The sequence below is a fragment of the Prorops nasuta genome, unplaced genomic scaffold (genome assembly GCF_024137725.1).
Source record: "Prorops nasuta isolate Cenicafe-Biocafe unplaced genomic scaffold, Cenicafe_Pnas_1.2 PNAS00011, whole genome shotgun sequence".
Taxonomy (NCBI): domain Eukaryota; kingdom Metazoa; phylum Arthropoda; class Insecta; order Hymenoptera; family Bethylidae; genus Prorops; species Prorops nasuta.
The window spans coordinates 5,795,416-5,816,678 of NW_027116808.1; the positions used below are offsets into that span (position 1 = coordinate 5,795,416).

Genomic DNA, 21,263 nt, shown 5'->3' on the forward strand with positions numbered 1-21,263 from the left:
TTATACGAAGATGCTATTACACCTGTCATCGCGGTTAATTTTGTTCTTCCCAAACGTAACATTTTGCAAACATCTACATCCTGAAAACAATGTTTTAATAGAGGTATTAGATGATCTACTATACGATACGCTATGTTATGTTCTGCAAAGAATCCTGTCAAAATTAATTCAATTCTTGTTAATTTTTTTTGAATTTCTAAAGCAGTTTCCACGGTGTCCAAACTATTTGTGCTACTTGTACGCCTCATCAAATCCAAATGTTTCTTACTTCGAGTGTGTTTTCGTAATGTATGATAGTGCGCCGAAATGGAAGATTCGCACATAGAGCATAATGCTTTCTTGTTGGAAGCGTGAGGCTGAAGCCAATCTTTCAAAGCAGGATCCGTTTCCCAAATCTTTCAATACGTTTGACCCCTGCTTTCAGACAGGGCATTTACTGAAAATTCTTGCTCAGCTTCCATTATCAAAATACTTTAAAGAAATATCAACGAAATTGTTACAAATTTAAAAATTAAAGAATGTTAGTAGAAGCGACGAAGAGAGATTTTATGTAACAAACTTACCCCTATTTTACTGATATATGCTTCAAATGTATTTCACAGATGTTATTGATAATCCACTAATCGAACACTTATTTAATTCGAACAAAGGACGGTTTTACGATACTTTGCTTTACCGCTACAGCTCGTTTTAATCTGGGGATTAAACCATAAACCGTATTTCTTTGGATTACAAAGAGATTTTTATTATTGATGATTTGTATATTCGAGATACCGTCTGTGTCACTAAACGTAATTGGAATGAAGATGGTAGTTGAATGATGTAGTTTAATTTAAAGCTTATATTTTGCTTTATTTATCACTTTTACTATTTTTAGAAATGTTTTCACACAATTACACTAAACTTCACCAAAGAAATCAGTAAATGAAGAAATTAATTTAAAATAATTATCGATTTTCGCTGATATGCTTAGAGCAAAAACTTAAAAAACAAGATCAAAGACGAAACAGACAAAAAGACATTGCCTAATGGCTAACGAGGGCTTTTAATGAATTATCCCTCCTTGAGAAGAAAATGAAGGGGTCCATCGTCCACCCTGTGGACCAATCAGATCTTCAGTTTAGCGAATGTTGTTCCTTTGCTGAGGAAATTTTTGGTACACCGAGTAGGGAAGGCTAAGGATATTTTTTCTGGACGGGAAGTACTTCTTTTACGTCACAGGAAGATTTTTCCCAAAAACAAAGTTGGCGATAGCAGGATGTTTGCATCGCAGGATGGGTTTTCGTAGATAGTCATAAAAAAAGAGAAACTCCCGGGTGGCTTATTTGCACCGCAGATGGATTTCCTCGTATGTAAAAAAAGATGTCTGAAAAGGGTAAATTGTATAGATAGTTCTTGGTTTATTGCTCTATAAGCGATAATTCAGGTAGAGAAGGTATAGGGATGCTCTCTTTGCACCCAGGATAGGAATGTTTACTCCAATGTATATTCTATTTAAAATCTATGTTTTAATATAGTTATATCAATAAGTTAAGTTCAATGTCTACCTGATATTCAAATATCATTGCTTTATTTTTTATTTCGTCTAGCTCATATATGGTGATACTGGAGAGTGAGGCAGCATGTAACATTCCACACTTTTCGTTATTCCTGTATATATAGATACTTTATTTAAAGAAGTATGACTATTATTAAGGTGGAAGAGTAATTTACAAATTGTTTGTTAACAATTTTTTATCGTAAAAAGATTCTTTAACATGTGAAGAATATATTCCCAAAGTTTCAAGTGAAAAAAAATAATTTAAGAATCTTTACAAATCTATCGAAGCTATACTCTCAAAATGCATATATGAGATGAAATAAGAAAACGAGTTCGCAGTTTTGTCTTATGCCTTGTTTGGCCTAATAAGCTTTATACATAATTTGCTATTTGAATATTATTCAATACATATATGTACATGTACGGCAAACAGATTAAACTTTGATAAGGATGAAATTCATAAAAGTGTTAGTAAACAGAACTTTTAAGTCCAAAAACTTTAAACGCGTTTTTCTCAAAACGTTTAATTTTTCGCGTCGTGAAATGCAAATAAAAAATTATTTGTCCAATTTACTGGAAATTTTGCAAATACATTTTTTAACTTATTGGCCTCAGCAATAAGCAAAGTATACCTCAAACTTCATTAAAAAAACCATTATAAATAAATTTTTTCTCCTTTTGTTTATAAAAAAAACGACATTTCTGTTCAAAACAACCTCAAATTTTAATTTTTAGGCTTTTTTTTGTTAAATTTCACTATATTGTTATGGGTTTACACTGCGATAAGCAAATTCAATCACATTGGTACAACTAAATTTATTCTGTCCTCGTAGAGTTATTTTACAATGTTGAATAGTATAAAATAAATTGATAGGAAACAGGTAGTGACCTCTCCCTTGACCTTTTTATCTAGGTCCTTCTCGAGGTCCTTGAGCTGGGCGCTGAGGGTATTATCTGTTCGTTGAGTTTACTTAGTATAGTGTGGAATCGAGGTATCTTGTTGGTGTCCGCTGCATTTATGCTGTTTTTGGGATCAATTGTATTAAGAGAAAATTTATGGCTTGGAATATAATTCCTTCACTTGCTTATTTTATAGGTTTGTACTGTTTCCAACATAAAATCAGTAGCTGTTAACAAACAATTATTATGTAAATAAATCGTTCCGGAGCCCACTAATTCTATGCTGAACTTAGGTTTGTTTTTACAAATTACTTATAGAATTTCTTTATGCGGAGTTGTAAATATCCATAACGATGGATTATTCATTGGCATCAGCATTGGGTGAATCAGCAACGTTTAACTTTAATATTAATTAACATGCACTTTACGGCGAATCAATAAATATTTTACTCTTCTTGTAATAAAAATTCTTTAAAAAACAACGTTTTACAGGAGTATCACCCCTTAATAATAATTTACAGGAAAAAGAACTCAGTTGACATTTACATAAATTTATAATCTCCACAACGATCATTTTCACATAAATAAAGACATTTAATTTCAATAAAATTCATATAAACAAGAAAAACAACTATTTATTATACAAGAGTAATAAATTTTCATACTTTTTAAAATTCTTAAAAATTATAAAAAGGATAAACTTTTTACAACATTATTATAAGGGATCATTCATCCTCGGGATAAAATAAAAGAATAAAATTATTTATTTAATAATGACCAACACGATATTTAAAAATTTATTTAATTTTCAATTTACTAGGTAATTATATATGCATATAAATGCATTATCAGAACAATTTTCACTTCAATATTCTTTACAAAGTTCAATAATAACAAACAATTCTAGATAAACTGTCAAAATACACGAGGAAGATAGAAGTATTACGAAGTATTGTTCGTAAGACTATTACTACACTATAGAAAACTAATATACTAACAGAAATTATAGAGCGTTTCCGTTTTGCAATCGGATTGGATGCGAATTGATTTAGCCGCAGGGGTGCAAACGAGACGAAAGATCTGACGAAAAGTTCCCTAGACTCTAATCCAAACCTTCCGATAACCATAATCGGATTTCGGATTCAGATTGAGGAATTGGTGGGGGTAGCTAGATTTGAATTCAGCTATTGAAAATTTGTCGTGTTTTTAAATTAAAGCGGTGAGTAGAAATAATAGACATTCACTAAACGTAAAATGATAATAAATTTCTAATAGTGAGAATATACGTAATAGCATAATGTATATCCTATAATATTTAGAAATTTATCATAAAATTTATTCTGAATATTTGACACACAATTCATTCTTTGAGTAAAAATATTGATCTAGAAAAAAATTAATTCTTAACAGAACCAATTACCAAAAAATTGATTTTCAACTTACTTTTAGTGAAGTATGCTTTTAGAGGCCGTAACCATTTACTAAGTTTAATTACAGATGTATAAAAACAATTCTTAATGATTAAGAAGTATTATTTAAAATTATATTTTTTTACATAACATTTAAATACTTATTTTAGAGCATGGATCATTTACACACATGGACTACAATATTTGATGATGACGAAGAAGTTATTGAAGACATTATGACATATGACAGGGAAAATCATTTACGGATTGAGGAATTTTATACCAACATAGCATTAAACTATTCGTTAACAGGTGATATCGGAATAAAATTTTCCTTTAATTATATTTAAAATATATTTAAAATTGTATTGTATAACTAAAATGTTACTATATATTTGTATAGATTTCAAGTCTCACTTTCGTTTATTCAGAACCACTTTTGAAACTGTTTTGGAGAAAATTGGGCTATGTATAGTAAGCAGGACTGGACACCCTAAAGTAAATCCTGATAAACAACTCGCAATGACTCTCTGGGTTTTGGGGAATCAAGAGGTTTATAGGTAAATTAATAAATGATACAATGCTATCATCATATTAATTATTTTCTTAAACATAAAGAAAGTCTACAAATATATAGTAGGGTTACCTGTATTTTTCTGTAATGCAGATCTGTTGCTGACCGGTTTGGTGTAAGCAAAGCCACGCTATGGGATTGCGTTTTTAATGTGGCTTTTGTTTTACAAAACCATGTTAAAGAATATATTAAATGGCCAGAACAGCAGCAAATTTTTCGGAATCAATATAAATTCATGGCAATTGATAATTTTCCTGGAGTAGTTGGGGCAATAGATGGATGTCATATTCCAATCAGTGCTCCAAGTGATAATCCAAATAGTTACATTAATAGAAAAGGTTTTTATTCTATGGTGCTGCAAGGTATTTGTAACCATCGAATGAAATTCATTGATGTCTTTGCTGGATTTTGTGGAAGTGTGCACGATAGTCGCGTGTGGAATCGTAGTGAAATCAAACAATTAATTGATAGGAATGTGGGTCTATATTTTCCACAAAATACACACATAATTGGTGATTCGGCTTACCCATTATCGACATATTTGTTAACTCCGTATAAAGATAATGGGCACTTAAACCAAATACAAATGAACTATAACAGAAAATTATCAAAAACGAGGATAATTATCGAAAGGACTTTTGGAGTATTAAAAGGTCGATTTAGAAAATTACATTTCGTGTATATGTACAATAGCGACATGATTCCACTACTAATTTTAGCTAGCTGTATTTTACATAATATATGCATTGATCACGAGGATGATCCATTTGATGTAGATTTAAATAATAATGGAGACTTGCATAATGAAGTACATAATATTTTTTCAGACGCAGTGGAGAAAAGAGAGATAATTGCTAATTTGATAAATTGATTCTTAAATCTCATTTACTATCATCTTCTTATTCTACTTTTGATTCTTCGAGCACTAGCAAAGGGTTAATAAAAATAATGTTATATATTATAACAATCAGAGTATAATGCAGAACTTATCTTACATTTTAAGTACTATTAACTATTATTAGCATTACTCATCGTTAAAGTTTAAGTTAATTTATGGTTTTGTTGAAACTTTCATGTTTTTAGGAAGTGTGTTTCTAAATTTATGCCTGCAGGTCCTATTGGTAATATCTAGAACCAGTTTATCATTGTTTAAGCATTATATTAATTGAATGGTTGAAAAAAATATGATAACAATATTCACTTAAGATACTCCGAAACATATATGTAAGAAAATGTTTATCTTTACCTACTCTAACAATTAAGGATACCAATAATGATAAAAGGCTTTGAAAAGGTCTTACGCAAAAATCGAATACTTTGTTTTCAATCTATGCTTTAGCGTTGAAATAATGGTTTCCGTATATGCATTTAGTACTAAAACATTTATTTTAATCTTTGTAATATAATAAAATCATTTATGGAATAAACGTAATCTGTAGTAAGCAACACTTAATTATAAATCTAATTATGAAACTTTCATCATGTAAACTATTAATATACACAGTAACGACTAAACAAATATTTACAATAGTTTAAACATGTCCATATTTGTAAATAAAATTTTAAAACTTTATAACGCTTAATTTCATATTCAACCAAATGTTTAATGTTTCACTTTTCTTCATTGGCTTCAGCTTCTATTGTTTTCTAAAGAGCAATAAAATATATAAAACAAAAATTATTTAAAAAAATAACCATTATCAATGAAAAGGTTGATTATTTATGTTGATGTTCTTACTTACAGCACTTTTTTTATAAAGCGATAACACTTCTTTCTTAATCCTCATGTTTTCTATATGATATTTCTCCCTTTGTGCATAAATTTTCTCTAATAAGGATTGATTATTTGTTGATCGCCTTTTTCGCACACTACGTTCTATATTTTTGGACTGGCAATGACATTTACTTGGTATAGTGTTACTAGGGCTCACTTCACAATCAATGATCTCTGCAATTATGGATGCTTACGTTCAGTGATCTGATGCGGGTTAGGGTTAGACCCAGTTTCAGAGCTGCAACTTTCGAAAAAACTCTAGATGGATCCGAGTCTAGTGAGGAGGCTTCCGCGAATGGATCTGATCGGATCCGGGTTAAAGGGGATTAAGGTAGGACGTACTCAGACGCGATCGAAATTCAAAACCGCATTGGTAAAATTTCAATAAGCAAATAAAGGTAAACTTAGTTATAAACTTTTATTATTAACATTTTATCACGTAGTTTTTTAATTTCATCAGGTAAAAATAAAAAATTAAGAAGAATTAAATTATATTTAAAATGATAACCTTAATCTTATTTTTATTGTATTTAAATGGCAATAAATTTTCTGTATATTTGCAATTAATTACTAAATTTTTTCAGAAATAAAGATGGATCAATACTACGCTCACAATAGATATGTAGGTATGTAAAGTTTAAATGTAGTACAGAATACTAAAATAGTAAAGTATTCAGTTTTATTAATTATACTTTAAATTCCTGCACAACCCAAAACATTGGAGTGAAAAAAGTGTATTTGCATTAATTATTAAATCTTAATTTCATTAGACTTTATTAAAAGGAAATATTTTAATTAATACTTTCTTTTTTTTGACAGATCTGAATAAATATTCCTGGACAATTGGAAGCACAAAATTGTTGTTGGAACATATAAGGAAAAATAAAAATATAATACAAAATAAAAATATTGGTCAAAAAAAATTATGGGAGGTAATTGCTGCAGAATTAGGTAAAAAAGGATATTTAGTTAATGGCAAGCAGTGTTCAAATAAATGGAAATCCTTTAACTTGTTGGTAAAACCTATTGCTATTGGTCACTTGTCCGTTTTTGACACTTCAATCACGTCGGAATACGTCCTACCTTAACCCCTTTAACCCAGACCCGATCAGATCCACACGCGGAAGCCTCCTCACCAAATCCGGGTTAATCTAGGGTTTTTTTCGAAAGTTGTATTACTGCGACTGTAGTAAACCCTAACCCGGATCAGATCACTGAACGTAAACATCCTATATCTCTTGAATCAGTTTTATTTAATTGACAATTATATCCACTAGTACTAGAAGCTAATGCAATTGGCGATATCTCTGGTGAATGCTCCAATAAACCTTGCATGGTTTCATAAAAGAACCATGTTTTATTACCCTCTCCTGTTTGGCTTTTTTTTTCTTTAATATATTTAAACTTTTGTTTAAGATTTTTCCACTTTGTACAGCATTGCTCAAAATTCACTTTGTAGCCGTGGCTTTTTAATTTCTCAGCTATACTTAGCCATAAACGCTTTTGGTAGCAATTTTTTTCACTTAGTATGTATTTCTTCTCACTTATTTCGTGTAAAAGGAGTTTTGTAGCACTTATATTCCAATGAAAATGCTGAAAATTTATGCTCTCCATATTTGAAAGGTTATTGGCCAGATCCATCTAAAAAGAAGTAAATAATATTAGTGCTGATATTATAGAAAATTCGACTTAGGTCTTATTTTTCTTAGCTAAATATTATAATTTTTATTTAGTTAATTTTACACTTATTTAATTATGCTATTACTCGCATATTCTAACTTTATTAAAAATTTATTATCATCTTACGTTTAGTGAATGTCTATTATTACTACTCACCGCTCTGATTTAAAAACACGATAAATTTTCAATAGCTAAATTCAAATCTAGCTCCCCCCACCATTTCCTCAATCTGAATCCGAAATCCGATTATGGTTATCGGAAGGTTTGGATTAGAATCTAGGGAACTTTTCATCGGATCTTTCGTCTCGTTTGCACCCCTGCGGCTAAATCAATTCGCATTCAATCCGATTGTAAAACGGAAACGCTCATAGTGTCGTACTACACATCTTATAGCGTAGTATCCGAAATACTGCACATCCTATAGCGTAGTATCTCAAATGCTACATATCTTATAGCGTAGTATCCCAAAGGCTACACATCTTATAGCGTAGTGTCCGAAAGGACACTACGCTATAGGATATGGACACTACGTAGTGGGTGTAATTACACTACACTTGGCAACGCTGGGCCCAACCGAGTCGCGCGGTACTCGCGCGCCACCGGCGGATCCCTAGGTCAACTACTACTCGGCGCTACGCGGATAAGTCCCTCTTTCCGCACGTGCGCGTTCCGCGACGGTTATTCGCACTCACTCCGTTCCCGCGTACTTAAACACAACAACGACCCGGAGTGTTTACTTCCGTAAGCCTAAGGTCGCGAGTCCTCACAATAATGATACTAAGTCCGCGGCCTTGAAATGACTGAAGGGAACGTCCCTGTCAACGGTCAAACTCACGCGGAGTCGATGTAATCGCGAACACTTTTACTAAGTCGCGCTTCCACACACACTGACGCGATGTACAGGTCCGACGGAATGACCACTCCGCTAAGTTGCCCGCTTACCCTTGACAGGTGAGCCGGGCCAGCGGTTCCCTATAAAACCGTTCGGTGCTACGAGCCCTAAAGCCCTAGCACACCCCGGGACGTCACAGGACTATGATACAAAACGAATAATCACCCTTACTTCAGCTTTCTAGGGCTGGCTCTCTTCTTTTCTCTCTCTCTCTCTCTATCTCGCTCTCCTCTCGTCTCTCTCTCTCTCTCTCTCTCTCTCTCTCTCTCCTTCTATCGCTCTCGCCCTTGGTGGCTGGCCCGAAGGGCTAGGGAGTCCCGTCGTCCGATATGGGTTCGCGGCTCCCTGGCAGTCGCTGCACCTTCTTATTTTTTCTGCTTTGTGTGGCGGCTGTCGGTGGGGTCGCACTATATCGGCGGCGGGGCACTATGAGGCACTATCAGTGTCACCTTTGACATCCAAACTACGTGTGTCGGGGCAGTCCGCGGAAGCAGGTAAGGCCCTGCGCCTGTCCCGCCGCTGCCCCGCTACACCCATCGCGCGGCACTAGGGAGCCGACAAGTTATCGATCCTAGATCAATACTTATCGGTTGATAACTCCCTAGTTCGTACGCGACCCGCCTATCTAGCGCTTGAGATTAGCAAAGCGCTAGATGGCAGCTATAGTAACGTTGCGAGAACGCAACGTTACAATATATGTAGAATTAAGTTATTATTATAACAAGTAGAATCTACACTTTTACATGGATCTGGTATGTGTTACATATAAATAGTAATTAAAGAAACAAATATTTTCAGATATTATTTATTCTATAGCATTAATATACCCATGCTATATTGTCAACTTCTATTCATTATTCTATTTCATAAATCTAAAGAAAAAAATCAATATTAATTCTATCACTTTGTACAATATCCATATAAAAGAATTTTCAGAAATATGCCGAAAGCTTATGTCATTTTAAATATAATTGCTTTCTATAATATTAGCTTATCTTTTTTATATTTTTTTAAATTAAAATTATTTTGGATAATAGTTATTGTCACTTCAATTACACCAATGCCGCTCGCTGTTGGTACGTCAGTAATACCCCAATGCAGGAGCCAAATCTGTCTGATCAGTCTGATCACCAACCCTCTGAATCTCCTGATCGGATCGGATCGAGCTCACGCGGAAGCCTCTGATCCATCTAGTATTTTTTTTTCCGACGTTGCATTCCTGCGGCTAGGTTGGATCGTGATCTGGATCGGATCATGAACGTAAACGTCCATTATATTCACAGCCTGTCACCGTGAACGGCGTGAACGAAGACAAATGTTAGTATACAGAAAAATAAAGTGTAATAAAGAAATAAGGAGTAGTGACAGCTTTGATCTATCTGACAGCTGATGTACTTATGGTATAAGTGAATAAATAAAATAAAAATGCTTTTCCTAAATTGATTTTTAATTTTGATAAAATGGTCAAATGTAGCCATTAATTAATTATATTTAGTAATAAATACAAAAAATGCGTTTTATTATAACAAATGAGTTGATGTAAAATAAACTCAATGTTTTTATATTAATTTGTTAACAAATGCATTTTTTTATTTATTATTGAGTCCAATAAGTTAACGGTTATTAAAAAAAAAATTCTTTGTAATGAAACAAAAAATGAAAAAATTTTAATCTTCACCAAGCTCGAACACGAGCCCACCGCATGATAAACGGCAACCTTACCGCCTGCGCTACAGCCAAGGTTGCCAAGTCCGCCATCTTGAATAGTTGAGTTCGGAATTAAACTCTTTTCACTCCGACGGAGCTTTCCCTAGAATTCCCTATTCACTCCGTCTAGTAATTCTGTGTCCGGGAGCAAGTTAGAGAGTGAATAGGGAATATGGAAGAGCTGTGATAGCTAATTGCTATTCTATCCCCACTTCTAAAAGGAAAATAGGGGTAAGGATAAATAAGAAATATTGGCACTGATTGGGAGCTCCGTCTGACTAGTTTAAGCGGGAAAGAAGCAAAATTGACAAATGTTGGTTTCATTATTTTGGAATTAAATTTCAAACGTTTGTTTATATAAATCTAAGGGCCTGATAAAGTAAGTGAAATAAAATTTAAAATAATACAATATCGTGTATAGTTAAAAAATTAATCTTTTATTTCTTTTTAACAGTTGTTATGAATAATGAATATAGTTCGTGTAGACTCTACCAATTTTAATTTAATTTATTTTGATAACTGTCTTCTTTCAATTAATTGCAATAATTTAGTAGTACAGCAAAAATGAAAAATTCCAGTAGCAACTTTATCCCTCCATATATTTTTAATATAATTTTATAAACTACTCACTACTTTTTTCTTGCAGTAGGACATCCATTTTTATTTTATCAAAATAAATTAAATTAAAATTGGTAGAGTCTACACGAACTAAATTCATTATTCATAACAACTGTTAAAAAGAAATAAAAGATTAATTTTTTAACTATACACGATATTGTATTATTTTAAATTTTATTTCACTTACTTTATCAGGCCCTTAGATTTATATAAACAAACGTTTGAAATTTAATTCCAAAATAATGAAACCAACACTTGTCAATTTTGCTTCTTTCCCGCTTAAACTAGTCAGACGGAGCTCCCAATTAGTGCCAATATTTCTTATTTATCCTTACCCCTATTTTCCTTTTAGAAGTGGGGATAGAATAGCAATTAGCTATCACAGCTCTTCCATATTCCCTATTCACTCTCTAACTTGCTCCCGGACACAGAATTACTAGACGGAGTGAATAGGGAATTCTAGGGAAAGCTCCGTCGGAGTGAAAAGAGTTTAATTCCGAACTCAACTAAAGTAGGCGTGAGGGATCCCGCACGCGTGCTTTACCGACAGTACAAGTCAATAAACAATTCGTTTAATAAAAGTAAAATGCGAAACAAATTGCAAAAACGCGCTTCTTTATGACAAGGTGCCAATTCTAACGAATCAATCCAGCTTAAAAAAACTCAAATCGGATGAAGAATGACGCTGTACCACTGTCCCGCGTTCTTGAAGTGGAAATAACCAAAAGTAACCTCTCTTCAAGAACGCGGCACAATGGTACAGCGTTATTTTTCAACTAATTTGAGTGTTTTTAAGTTCGTTTGACTCGTTATAGGACTGGCACATTATCCTACAAATGCCCGATTGTTCAATTTGCTTCGCATTTGAATTATATTAACTTAATTGTTTATTGACTTGCACTGTCGGTAAAGTAGGCATGAGGGATCCCGTTAAGGACCGACTATGAATACGGCCGTTAGCATATGCAGGATCTGTAAACCAAAAAGAAAAAGTATAACTTAATGGTAAGAAAATTATTAATTTTATTTTATTTTTTTACCACTAAATGCTAAATCGTAAATATCTTTTGTTACTAAAAATTTATAAACGAAATTATTGTCATCTTCTTATATTTCCAGTTGGTAGATTTTTGCTGACATTTTTATAAATTGTAAGACAGATTAATTTTTTCAAATGATATACATAACCAATAAGTGATGATAGCAATTGGCTGCGTTCAACGGACTCCACAGTTGTGTGAGCGATCAGTGATTCTATTATTTGATTGGTTAAACTTTTATTTGAGGCCAATTAGATAAGGGAATCACTGATCGCTCGTTTAACTGTTGAGTTCGTTGAATGCAGCCAATGGCAAACACTTTCACCTTCCCGCTGTTTTCTATAGAAACTATACGTAGAATGTTACTAGGTTTGGAACACTGGCTACTGAGCTGCATTATTCATTCAAAATAATGGATAATGAATAACATAATACAATTCACAAAGTGATGCATTATTCGCAACCCTGTCTATATACCGACGTTTGAAAAAAACCTAGTATTTATTTCGAAAAAAATCAGGTATCATACATACAAGCAAAAATTAAACACAAATCAATTGTAAGTACAACTTAATCTGAAAGTCCGGTATAAAATTTGAAACTTAGGGAAATTTAAAAATTAAATTTTTTTTCCTGATTCTTGTGTTTATTAGACTTGATTAATAATAGGTAAAGAACAGTTGCCTGAAAAACAAATTTTCGCACTACCCTCTTTTTCTATTTTCAGTTCACACAATTTTGTAATAATTAAATAAATCACATTGCATTGAAAAAAAAACAAACTAAGTATATCTAAAATGAAATAAATAATCAATCAATGAATAAGTTTAAAGCACTATCTCTTCAGTTTATATTAATATTGGTTAAGTTTCTGTGGATAATGCATTAAATTTATTAGAAAATGTTGATAAATCAGAATCCTCGCTTGAACAATCTGAAGTACTAGATTCTTCTTTTGAAACCGTTATAGCTCCAGCTTCCATTATCTCTTCTTCATCTTCTGAAGTAGAATAAAGTCCTTGTAAATTTTCTTTGTCATTCTTATTACCTCCTTGAATCCATTTAACTGTTTCCACATCAGGATGTTGTTGCCATTTCTCTATATAAATACTCCATTGTGGAGGGTAAACGTATATGCAGATTTTTCCTTCTAAAGCCATTCTTAATAGTGAGTTAGCTGCTCTGTAAGTATCTAATCTGGCAGTTCTGGCTGTCATAAAATTCTTTTTGGCTGCCCAACCATTACAAATATCTATAGCTGACCAAGTATCATCATTATCTTGATGCTGTATCTTCAATAAATTAATAAGATCTATCCTCTCTGCTAAAAATTTTACAGTTGTATATGGTTCTTTGACTTGGGCAATTGGAAAGGATCCCATTAATATCTGAAATTGTTTTGGGACTGTTGAAGGGAATACAAGTCCTGGACAATCACAAAGACATACAGTCTTTGTAAGAAAAATTGTTTGGAAATGTTTTGTATGCCCTGGTGTTCGAGATACACTAACCACTTTTTTTCCTTTTAAAGAAAGATTTATCATAATATATGTTTAATTTATATTTTATAACTTATGAAGACATAATTACCCATTAAAGCATTTATTAGTGAAGATTTTCCTACATTGGGTGTACCAATACACCCAATTGTTAAAATTCCATTCTTATATTTCTCATGTTTAAAAAAAGTAGTATCTTCCTTTTCCATTTTAATATTATCCTTTCTCTCAATCTCATCCATGTCATATTCTGAACTCATTTCATTTTGAATCTTTTCATGCCAAGAATTTAAGTCCACATTATCTCCAACAATATTTTTACATGCCTGCAATAATTTTTGTGCTCCCTCTGCAGCCATTTTCAATTTTCCTTTCCTTCGTCTCAATTTAAGCTCTTCTAATTCCCCCATATTTCCATGTAAATTATATGTTGGATAAGATGTGAACATTAAAATATGCACCTTAGGATACTTAACACAAAAATAGTCTTTCCAGGCTACTACTAATGCTGAAGGTACCAAATCTATTTTGTTTAAGATTAGAATCATGTCCTTCTGCAGCTCATGTGTTATATAGTAATAAAGATATGGAGGAAACATTAAAACAGAATATCTAATATCCACAATGATCAATAGCACATCAGACATTTCAAGAACTCTCCACAATTGTCTCCAAGTTTCTAAATTTAACTCAAAATAGTTAAGTCCTTTAAAATTTTCAAAATTCTTTAAGTATTTCTATAAAAAATAAAAACTTCAGCTACTACACTTAAGGAAATCAATTTTTTAAAATTACTTACAGCAAAATATCTTTGCTCTCTTATATCTAATTGTTCTTTAGACATAGTAAAATCCCATGGGGGCCTTTTAGGCATATCTATTTCAGGTGGAAAGTAATTATCGGAAACTTCTTGTTGCTCTAATGGTATTGGCTTTAAAGCCTTTCTGGCTTCTTCTTTTCGCTCCATTAATTCCTCCTTTGTTTCTTGATAAAACTGCAAAACATACTTACTCTTACTGAAATTATCTTTTGGCTGTTTATTAATTCTTTGTACACTTCTTTCAAATGCCACATTGCTTATATTACTAGACTCATCACCATTCTCATCCATCCTGCTGTGATTTCCTATCAAAGAAAGCTATTATTCATAAACTTAAGAAATGTTATAAAACAAATAATAATAAAACCTTTTAGAAATTGATCCTTTCTATGTTTCTTAGCCTGCATTTGTTGCTTTTTTGCTTTACCACTGAATGGTGCTTTTCTCCTGCCTTGCGGCATTTCGTAACTTTAAATTCACGTATCTAAAATGTGATTTAAGGTTGTTTGCTACTTTGGTTATGTACACTATTGCTCAATAATCTTGCGTCAGGCGAGGGGCAGTGGGGATAAGAGAGGCAAGGGGTTATCTAGGGAATTCTAGTGGACACCGTCAAATTTTTGATCGGCTATCCCTTTGACGCAAAAGAGCTGTCAAAAGCTAAATTAACCTGTATTTTGAAGAAATACAGAAACATAAATATTTTTAAAAAACAAATAAGAAGAAAGAAAGAAAGGATTTTAATAAATATATAAAGAAAAAATATCAGATGAGTATTAGTTAATAGGAAATGTTAAAGTAATTATAAATTATTAAGAAAATATACTTTGTGGTTTTTTTATTTCTGTTACAGGTTAAATGCTGTTTCTGATGAGTTTAAATTACAGCAAAGAAATATATATAGACCAATGAATAAAAAAGGACTAATTTATGAAGCATTTCTGTGTGGACCAGTTATTTCAATAATTATGGTTTAATTATGTTATAATAGTGATTGTGAAAGCGTTTGGTGTATATACACAAAGAAATTCTATTATAAATTAATAATTATATATAATAATGTGTTGATTCCTATTACTATAAATTAAAGCTAGTTCAATTAAAATACTCGTTCTCTTTCTTCCTTATCCAAATTCTATACATACATAGTAATTAGATATTCTCATAGAATCTATCCTTTAAACTAATTAAATTGCAACTATTTGAAATGTGCAAGTCATAACTATTTGCTTCAATTATTTGTATTATTCAATGCGAGACAAATTGCATAGAGACTCTTCAAATTTCTTATTGATCTGTCACATTCTTTCACATCTTGTGTGACATTTATTTGCCTTGATTGTTCCTTCTTCTTCTAGTTTTCAACATATACCAATATTTCTCTAGATATTTTCAAATACGCTGAAGTATGCTTATTCTGCTGTCTAATTGATTCTATCAATGTGAGGATGATAGGTAAGCTATTGCTCTATTAAATTTGAAGAATCTAGACACTTCACTTAATTTATTGTACTTAAATATAATGTTTGGTACTTCGTCTACATGATATCTTTTCTTTACATTTGACAGGATATTGTCCTCCAATACATTCATGTATACTGCTGAGTTAATCTTGTTTTCAGCTTCAAATAATTTTCCAACTACATATTTGGATATCCATTCCTAATATACAATACTTATTTTGTTACTCCTATTTGTTGTTGAGAATTATCTGTCTTAAATCCTTAATTTATCTAGTCGCCATATATATATTCTATTATTTTCAGATGATTGATATATCTTACTACCAATTCTGTCAACATTATAATAGGAGTAACAAAATAAATATATTCTATATTCAAAATGTATATCCAAACACGTAGTTGAAAAACTATTTGAAGCTGAAAGCAAAATGAACTCATTAGTATACACATACCTTCTAAAGAACTTTATCTTCCCAAGTACTATGAAAACATATCTCACAAAAGAGATACCAAATTTAAATAACATCATTCAAATGCCTATTTTTCAAATTTAACTAGACAATGGTTTATCAATGATTTCAATATTTATAAAATTAATTAGAGATCAGCAGAATCATCAGATCTGCGTATAATAATTAATGATTGTAAAATTATTTTTATATGTTATAGACTAGAAGAAAATAGTGCAAAGGAGGCATATAAATGTCATAAAAGATAATATGTAGAAGGATGTGACATATTAATAAGAAATTTGCAGAGGCTCTATGCAATTTCTCTTACAATGAATAATAAATATCATTGAAGCAAATAGTTATGACTTGCACATTCCAAATAGTTACAATTTAATTAGTTTAAAGAATAGATTCTACGAGAATATGTAATTACTATGTATGTATAGAATTCAGATAAGGAGGAAAGAAAAAGAATATTTTAATTGAACTAGCTTTAATTTATAGTAATAAGAATCAACACATTATTATATATAATTATTAATTTATAATAAAATTTCTTTGTGTATATACACCAAACGCTTACACATTCACTATTAGAACATTACATCATAATTATTGAAATGACTGGTCCACACAGAAATGCTTCATAAATTAGTCCTTTTTTATTTATTGGTCTATATATATTTCTTTTCTGTAATTTAAGCTCATCAGAAACAGCATTTAACCTGTAACAGAAATAAAAAAACCACAAAGTATATTTTCTTAATAATTAACAATTACTTTAACATTTCCTATTAACTAATACTCATCTGATATTTTTTCTTTATATATTTATTAAAATCCTTTCTTTCTTTCTTCTTATTTGTTTTTTAAAAATATTTATGTTTCTGTATTTCTTCAAAATACAGGTTAATTTAGCTTTTGACAGCTCTTTTGCGTCAAAGGGATAGCCGATCAAAAATTTGACGGTGTCCACTAGAATTCCCTAGATAACCCCTTGCCTCTCTTATCCCCACTGCCCCTCGCCTGACGCAAGATTATTGAGCAATAGTGTATGTATATTGTACACTGGCCTTCATCGATTCTCTATGGCCTTGTTCCGTTATTGAGTACTAGTAATCTATAGTTTGCGTGACATAAACTATAGATTTTCAGTACTCACAGTCAATAACGGAACACGGCCTATTTCTGTGCTGGGGATTCTGTCCCAGCGATGATTGTCGGTGACAACTGACAGCCTGACAGGTTGCCAAGTCCGCCATCTTGAATAGTACTACGCTCTATAGTAACTGAATTTTGATATAAGGAATGCAGACTGCACAAAGTATACTGCCAGCGGAAATACGTTAGTAGCCATCTTAAATGCAGAACGTAATATATCAAAAATTATATATAGTATATTCTCAGCCTGTCACCGTGAACGGCGTGAACGAAGACAAATGTTAGTATACGGAAAAATAAAGTGTAATAAAGAAATAAGGAGTAGTGACAGCTTTGATCTATCTGACAGCTGAAGTACTTATGGTATAAGTGAATGAATAAAATAAAAATGCTTTTCCTAAATTGATTTTTAAATTTTATAAAATGGTCAAATGTAGCCATTAATTAATTAGATTTGGTAATAAATACAAAAAATGCGTTTTATTATAACAAATGAGTTGAGGTAAAATAAACTCAATGTTTTTATATTAATCTGTTAACAAATGCACTTTTTTTATTTATTATTGAGTCCAATAAGTTAATGGTTATTAAAAAAAAAGTTCCTAGTAATGAAAAAAAAAATGAAAAAATTTTAATCTTCACCAAGACTCGAACACAAGCCCACCGCATGATAAACGGCAACCTTACCGCTTGCGCTACAGCGCTCACTTGATGTACCAAGAGCAAAACAGGCTTTTTAAAGACTGACTACAATTCTTTTATTAATTCGTCATAAATGATCAAGAATTAGCTGTAATAAGAAATACATTTATGTACATAGCATTATTGTACTAAATTTATTGTTTTTAATTTGAGGCATACATTTTGCATGAAGATATGATAATTTAAGGGTAACCATTCAGTACTCTATATACAAAACTATTCATATGCTCAACTATCATAAATTAATTAAGTAATATTATAATATTTGTTATATGTAGTCGAATAACTATGATAAACGAGCATATGAATAGTTTTGTATTTAGAGTATTGCATGAACACCCTTAAAGTATCGTATCTTCATGTAAAATGTATGCTTCAAATTAAAAACATAATAAATTTAGTGCAATAATGCTGTGGAGATAAATGTATTTATTATTGCAGCTAATTCTTGATCGTTTATGACGAGTTAGTGAAAGAATTGTAGTCAGTCTTTAAAAGGCTGCTTTGCTCTTAGTACATCAAGTGAGCGCTGTAGCGCAAGCGGTAAGGTTGCCGTTTGTCATGCGGTGGGCTCGTGTTCGAGTCTTGGTGAAGTTTAAAATTTTTTCATTTTTTTTTTCATTACAAGGAATTTTTTTTAATAACCATTAATTTATTGGACTCAATAATAAATAAAAAAATGCATTTGTTAACAGATTAATATAAAAACATTGAGTTTATTTTACCTCAACTCATTTGTTATAATAAAACGCATTTTCTGTATATTTATTACTAAATATAATTAATTAATGGCTACATTTGACCATTTTATCAAAATTAAAAATCAATTTAGGAAAAGCATTTTTATTTTATTTATTCACTTATACCATAAGTACTTCAGCTGTCAGATAGATCAAAGCTGTCACTACTCCTTATTTCTTTATTACACTTTATTTTTCCGTATACTAACATTTGTCTTCGTTCACGCCGTTCACGGTGACAGGCTGTGAATATAATATATATAATTTTTGATATATTACGTTCTGCATTTAAGATGGCTACTAACGTATTTCCGCTGGCAGTATACTTTGTGCAGTCTGCATTCCTTATATCAAAATTCACTTACTATAGAGCGTAGTACTATTCAAGATGGCGGACTTGGCAACCTTGGCTCCCAATTAGTGCCAATATTTCTTATTTATCCTTACCCCTATTTTCCTTTTAGAAGTGGGGATAGAATAGCAATTAGCTATCACAGCTCTTCCATATTCCCTATTCACTCTCTAACTTGCTCCCGGACACAGAATTACTAGACGGAGTGAATAGGGAATTCTAGGGAAAGCTCCGTCGGAGTGAAAAGAGTTTAATTCCGAACTCAACTTTTATCGACAGTTCAAGTCAATAAACAATTCGTTTAATAAAAGTCAAATGCGAAGCTAATTGAACAATCGGGCATTTGTTGGACAATGTGCCAGTCCTAACGAGTTAAACGAACTTAAAAACACTCAAATTAGTTGAAAAATAACGCTGTACCATTGTGCCGTATTCTTGAAGAGAGGTTACTTTTGCTTATTTCCACTTCAAGAACGCGGGACAGTGGTACAGCGTTATTCTTTATCCGATTTGAGTTTTTTTAAGCTCGATTGACTCGTTAGAATTGGCACCTTGTCATAAAGAAGCCCGTTTTTGCAATTTGCTTCGCATTTTACTTTTATTAAACGAATTGTTTATTGACTTGAACTGTCGATAAAGAAGGCGTAAGGGATCCCGTTAAGGAGCTCCTTAGATTAAGGACTCCATATCTAGGGAATTTTAACTGTAGCAAAATGGAGTTTGTCCTTAGCTGTCAAATGGCGCGGTTAACCTTAATTTTTAATTGTAAACAAGAATAATATTTTCGGAAAACGATTGCGGAATAGAAGAAAGGATTTTAGTAAATAACAGAGAAGAAAAAACATATCAGATGAGTATTAATTAATATCAAAACATAAAAATTATTGTAAATTTTTAAGGAAATATACTTTGTGATTATTTTATTTTTGTTACAGGTGAAATTCTGTTCCTGATGAGTTTCAATTAAGGAAAAAAGTACTTACAGATCAATAAATGAAAAAGCATTAAATTATAAAGCATTTCTGTGTAGTCCAGTCATTTCAATAATTGTGACATAATGTTATAACAGTGAATGTGTAAGCGATTGGTGTATATACAACCAAGTTTTATTGTAAATTAGTAATGATGTACGATAATGTTTTGATTGCTACTTTTATAAATTAAAACTAGTTCAAGTAACCTATTATTTATATTTCTTCCCTTATTCCAAATTCTATATACACATAGTACGTAATTGCATATTCTCATATTAGTCATATATTCTTTAAATTACTAACAAAATTACTACAATTTTATATTTATAGGGCATAACTGTTTCTTGCAATGATTTTTATTATTCGATCAATGTAAGACAAGTTGCATAGGGTTTCTGCTAATGTTTTATTGATCCACCACATCCTTCCACATCTTGTGTGACATTTATTTGGCTCCGTTGCACTATTTTCTTCTAGTCTATAACATATAACATTAATTTTCTAATCATTTATACATATACACAGATCTGATAATACTGCTGATCTTCAATTATTTTTATAATAGTTGAAATGATTGTTAAACCATTATCTTCTTTAATTTGTAAAATGGACATTTGAATGATACTATTAAAATTTGGCATCTTTTCTGCGAGATATGTTCTCATAATACTTGTGAAAATAAAGTTCTTTAAAAGGTATTTGTATACTGCTGAGTTCATCTTGTTTTTAGCTTCAAATAGTTTTCCCACTACACGCATAGATATCCATTTTGAATATAGAATACTTATTTCATTACATCTATTATGATGTTGTTAGGATTGATAGAAAGACATATCAATTCTTTGAAAATGATATAATATATATCTAGTAAAAAGATAAATTAAGATTTTAGAACAAATGAATTTCACATACAAATAGAAGTAACAAAATATGTATCATATATTGAGGATGGATATCCAAATGTGA

General features: G+C 31.4%; 2 protein-coding genes across 4 annotated transcripts; one reads left to right on the forward strand and one right to left on the reverse strand.

Annotated features, from left to right (window-relative positions):
* Positions 1-3,895: 3,895 nt before the first annotated feature.
* Positions 3,896-5,294, forward strand: LOC136777280 (putative nuclease HARBI1). Its single transcript, XM_066733448.1, has 4 exons — positions 3,896-3,910; positions 4,020-4,161; positions 4,253-4,409; positions 4,517-5,294. The coding sequence occupies exons 1-4, from the start codon at positions 3,896-3,898 to the stop codon at positions 5,292-5,294; spliced, it is 1,092 nt and encodes a 363-aa protein (XP_066589545.1).
* Positions 5,295-12,758: 7,464 nt separating this feature from the next.
* Positions 12,759-17,344, reverse strand: Ns4 (Nucleostemin 4). 3 transcript variants are annotated; one of them, XM_066733617.1, is made up of 5 exons: positions 14,821-14,928; positions 14,732-14,758; positions 14,433-14,627; positions 13,725-14,370; positions 12,759-13,656 (listed from the first exon to the last, which is right to left on the reverse strand). In XM_066733617.1, the coding sequence occupies exons 2-5, from the start codon at positions 14,738-14,740 to the stop codon at positions 12,998-13,000; spliced, it is 1,509 nt and encodes a 502-aa protein (XP_066589714.1). In that variant the 5' UTR covers positions 14,741-14,758; positions 14,821-14,928; the 3' UTR covers positions 12,759-12,997. The 3 variants fall into 3 exon arrangements, with proteins under 3 accessions (XP_066589714.1, XP_066589712.1, XP_066589713.1); XM_066733615.1 differs by having other exon boundaries at positions 14,433-14,758; positions 14,821-17,344; XM_066733616.1 differs by having other exon boundaries at positions 14,433-14,771.
* Between the last annotated feature and the right edge of the window lie 3,919 nt (positions 17,345-21,263).

Coding starts and splice junctions, on each gene's coding strand:
- Ns4 (XM_066733615.1), bottom strand. CDS start 14,914: ATGCCGCAAGGCAGGAGAAAAGCACCATTCAGTGGTAAAGCAAAAAAG. Junction 14,759..14,820: donor AAAGGATCAATTTCTAAAAG/GTTTTATTATTA, acceptor TTTCTTTGATAG/GAAATCACAGCAGGATGGAT. Junction 13,657..13,724: donor ACTAATAAATGCTTTAATGG/GTAATTATGTCT, acceptor TTTCTTTAAAAG/GAAAAAAAGTGGTTAGTGTA.
- LOC136777280 (XM_066733448.1), top strand. Junction 4,162..4,252: donor ATTAAACTATTCGTTAACAG/GTGATATCGGAA, acceptor ATATTTGTATAG/ATTTCAAGTCTCACTTTCGT. Junction 4,410..4,516: donor GGGAATCAAGAGGTTTATAG/GTAAATTAATAA, acceptor TCTGTAATGCAG/ATCTGTTGCTGACCGGTTTG.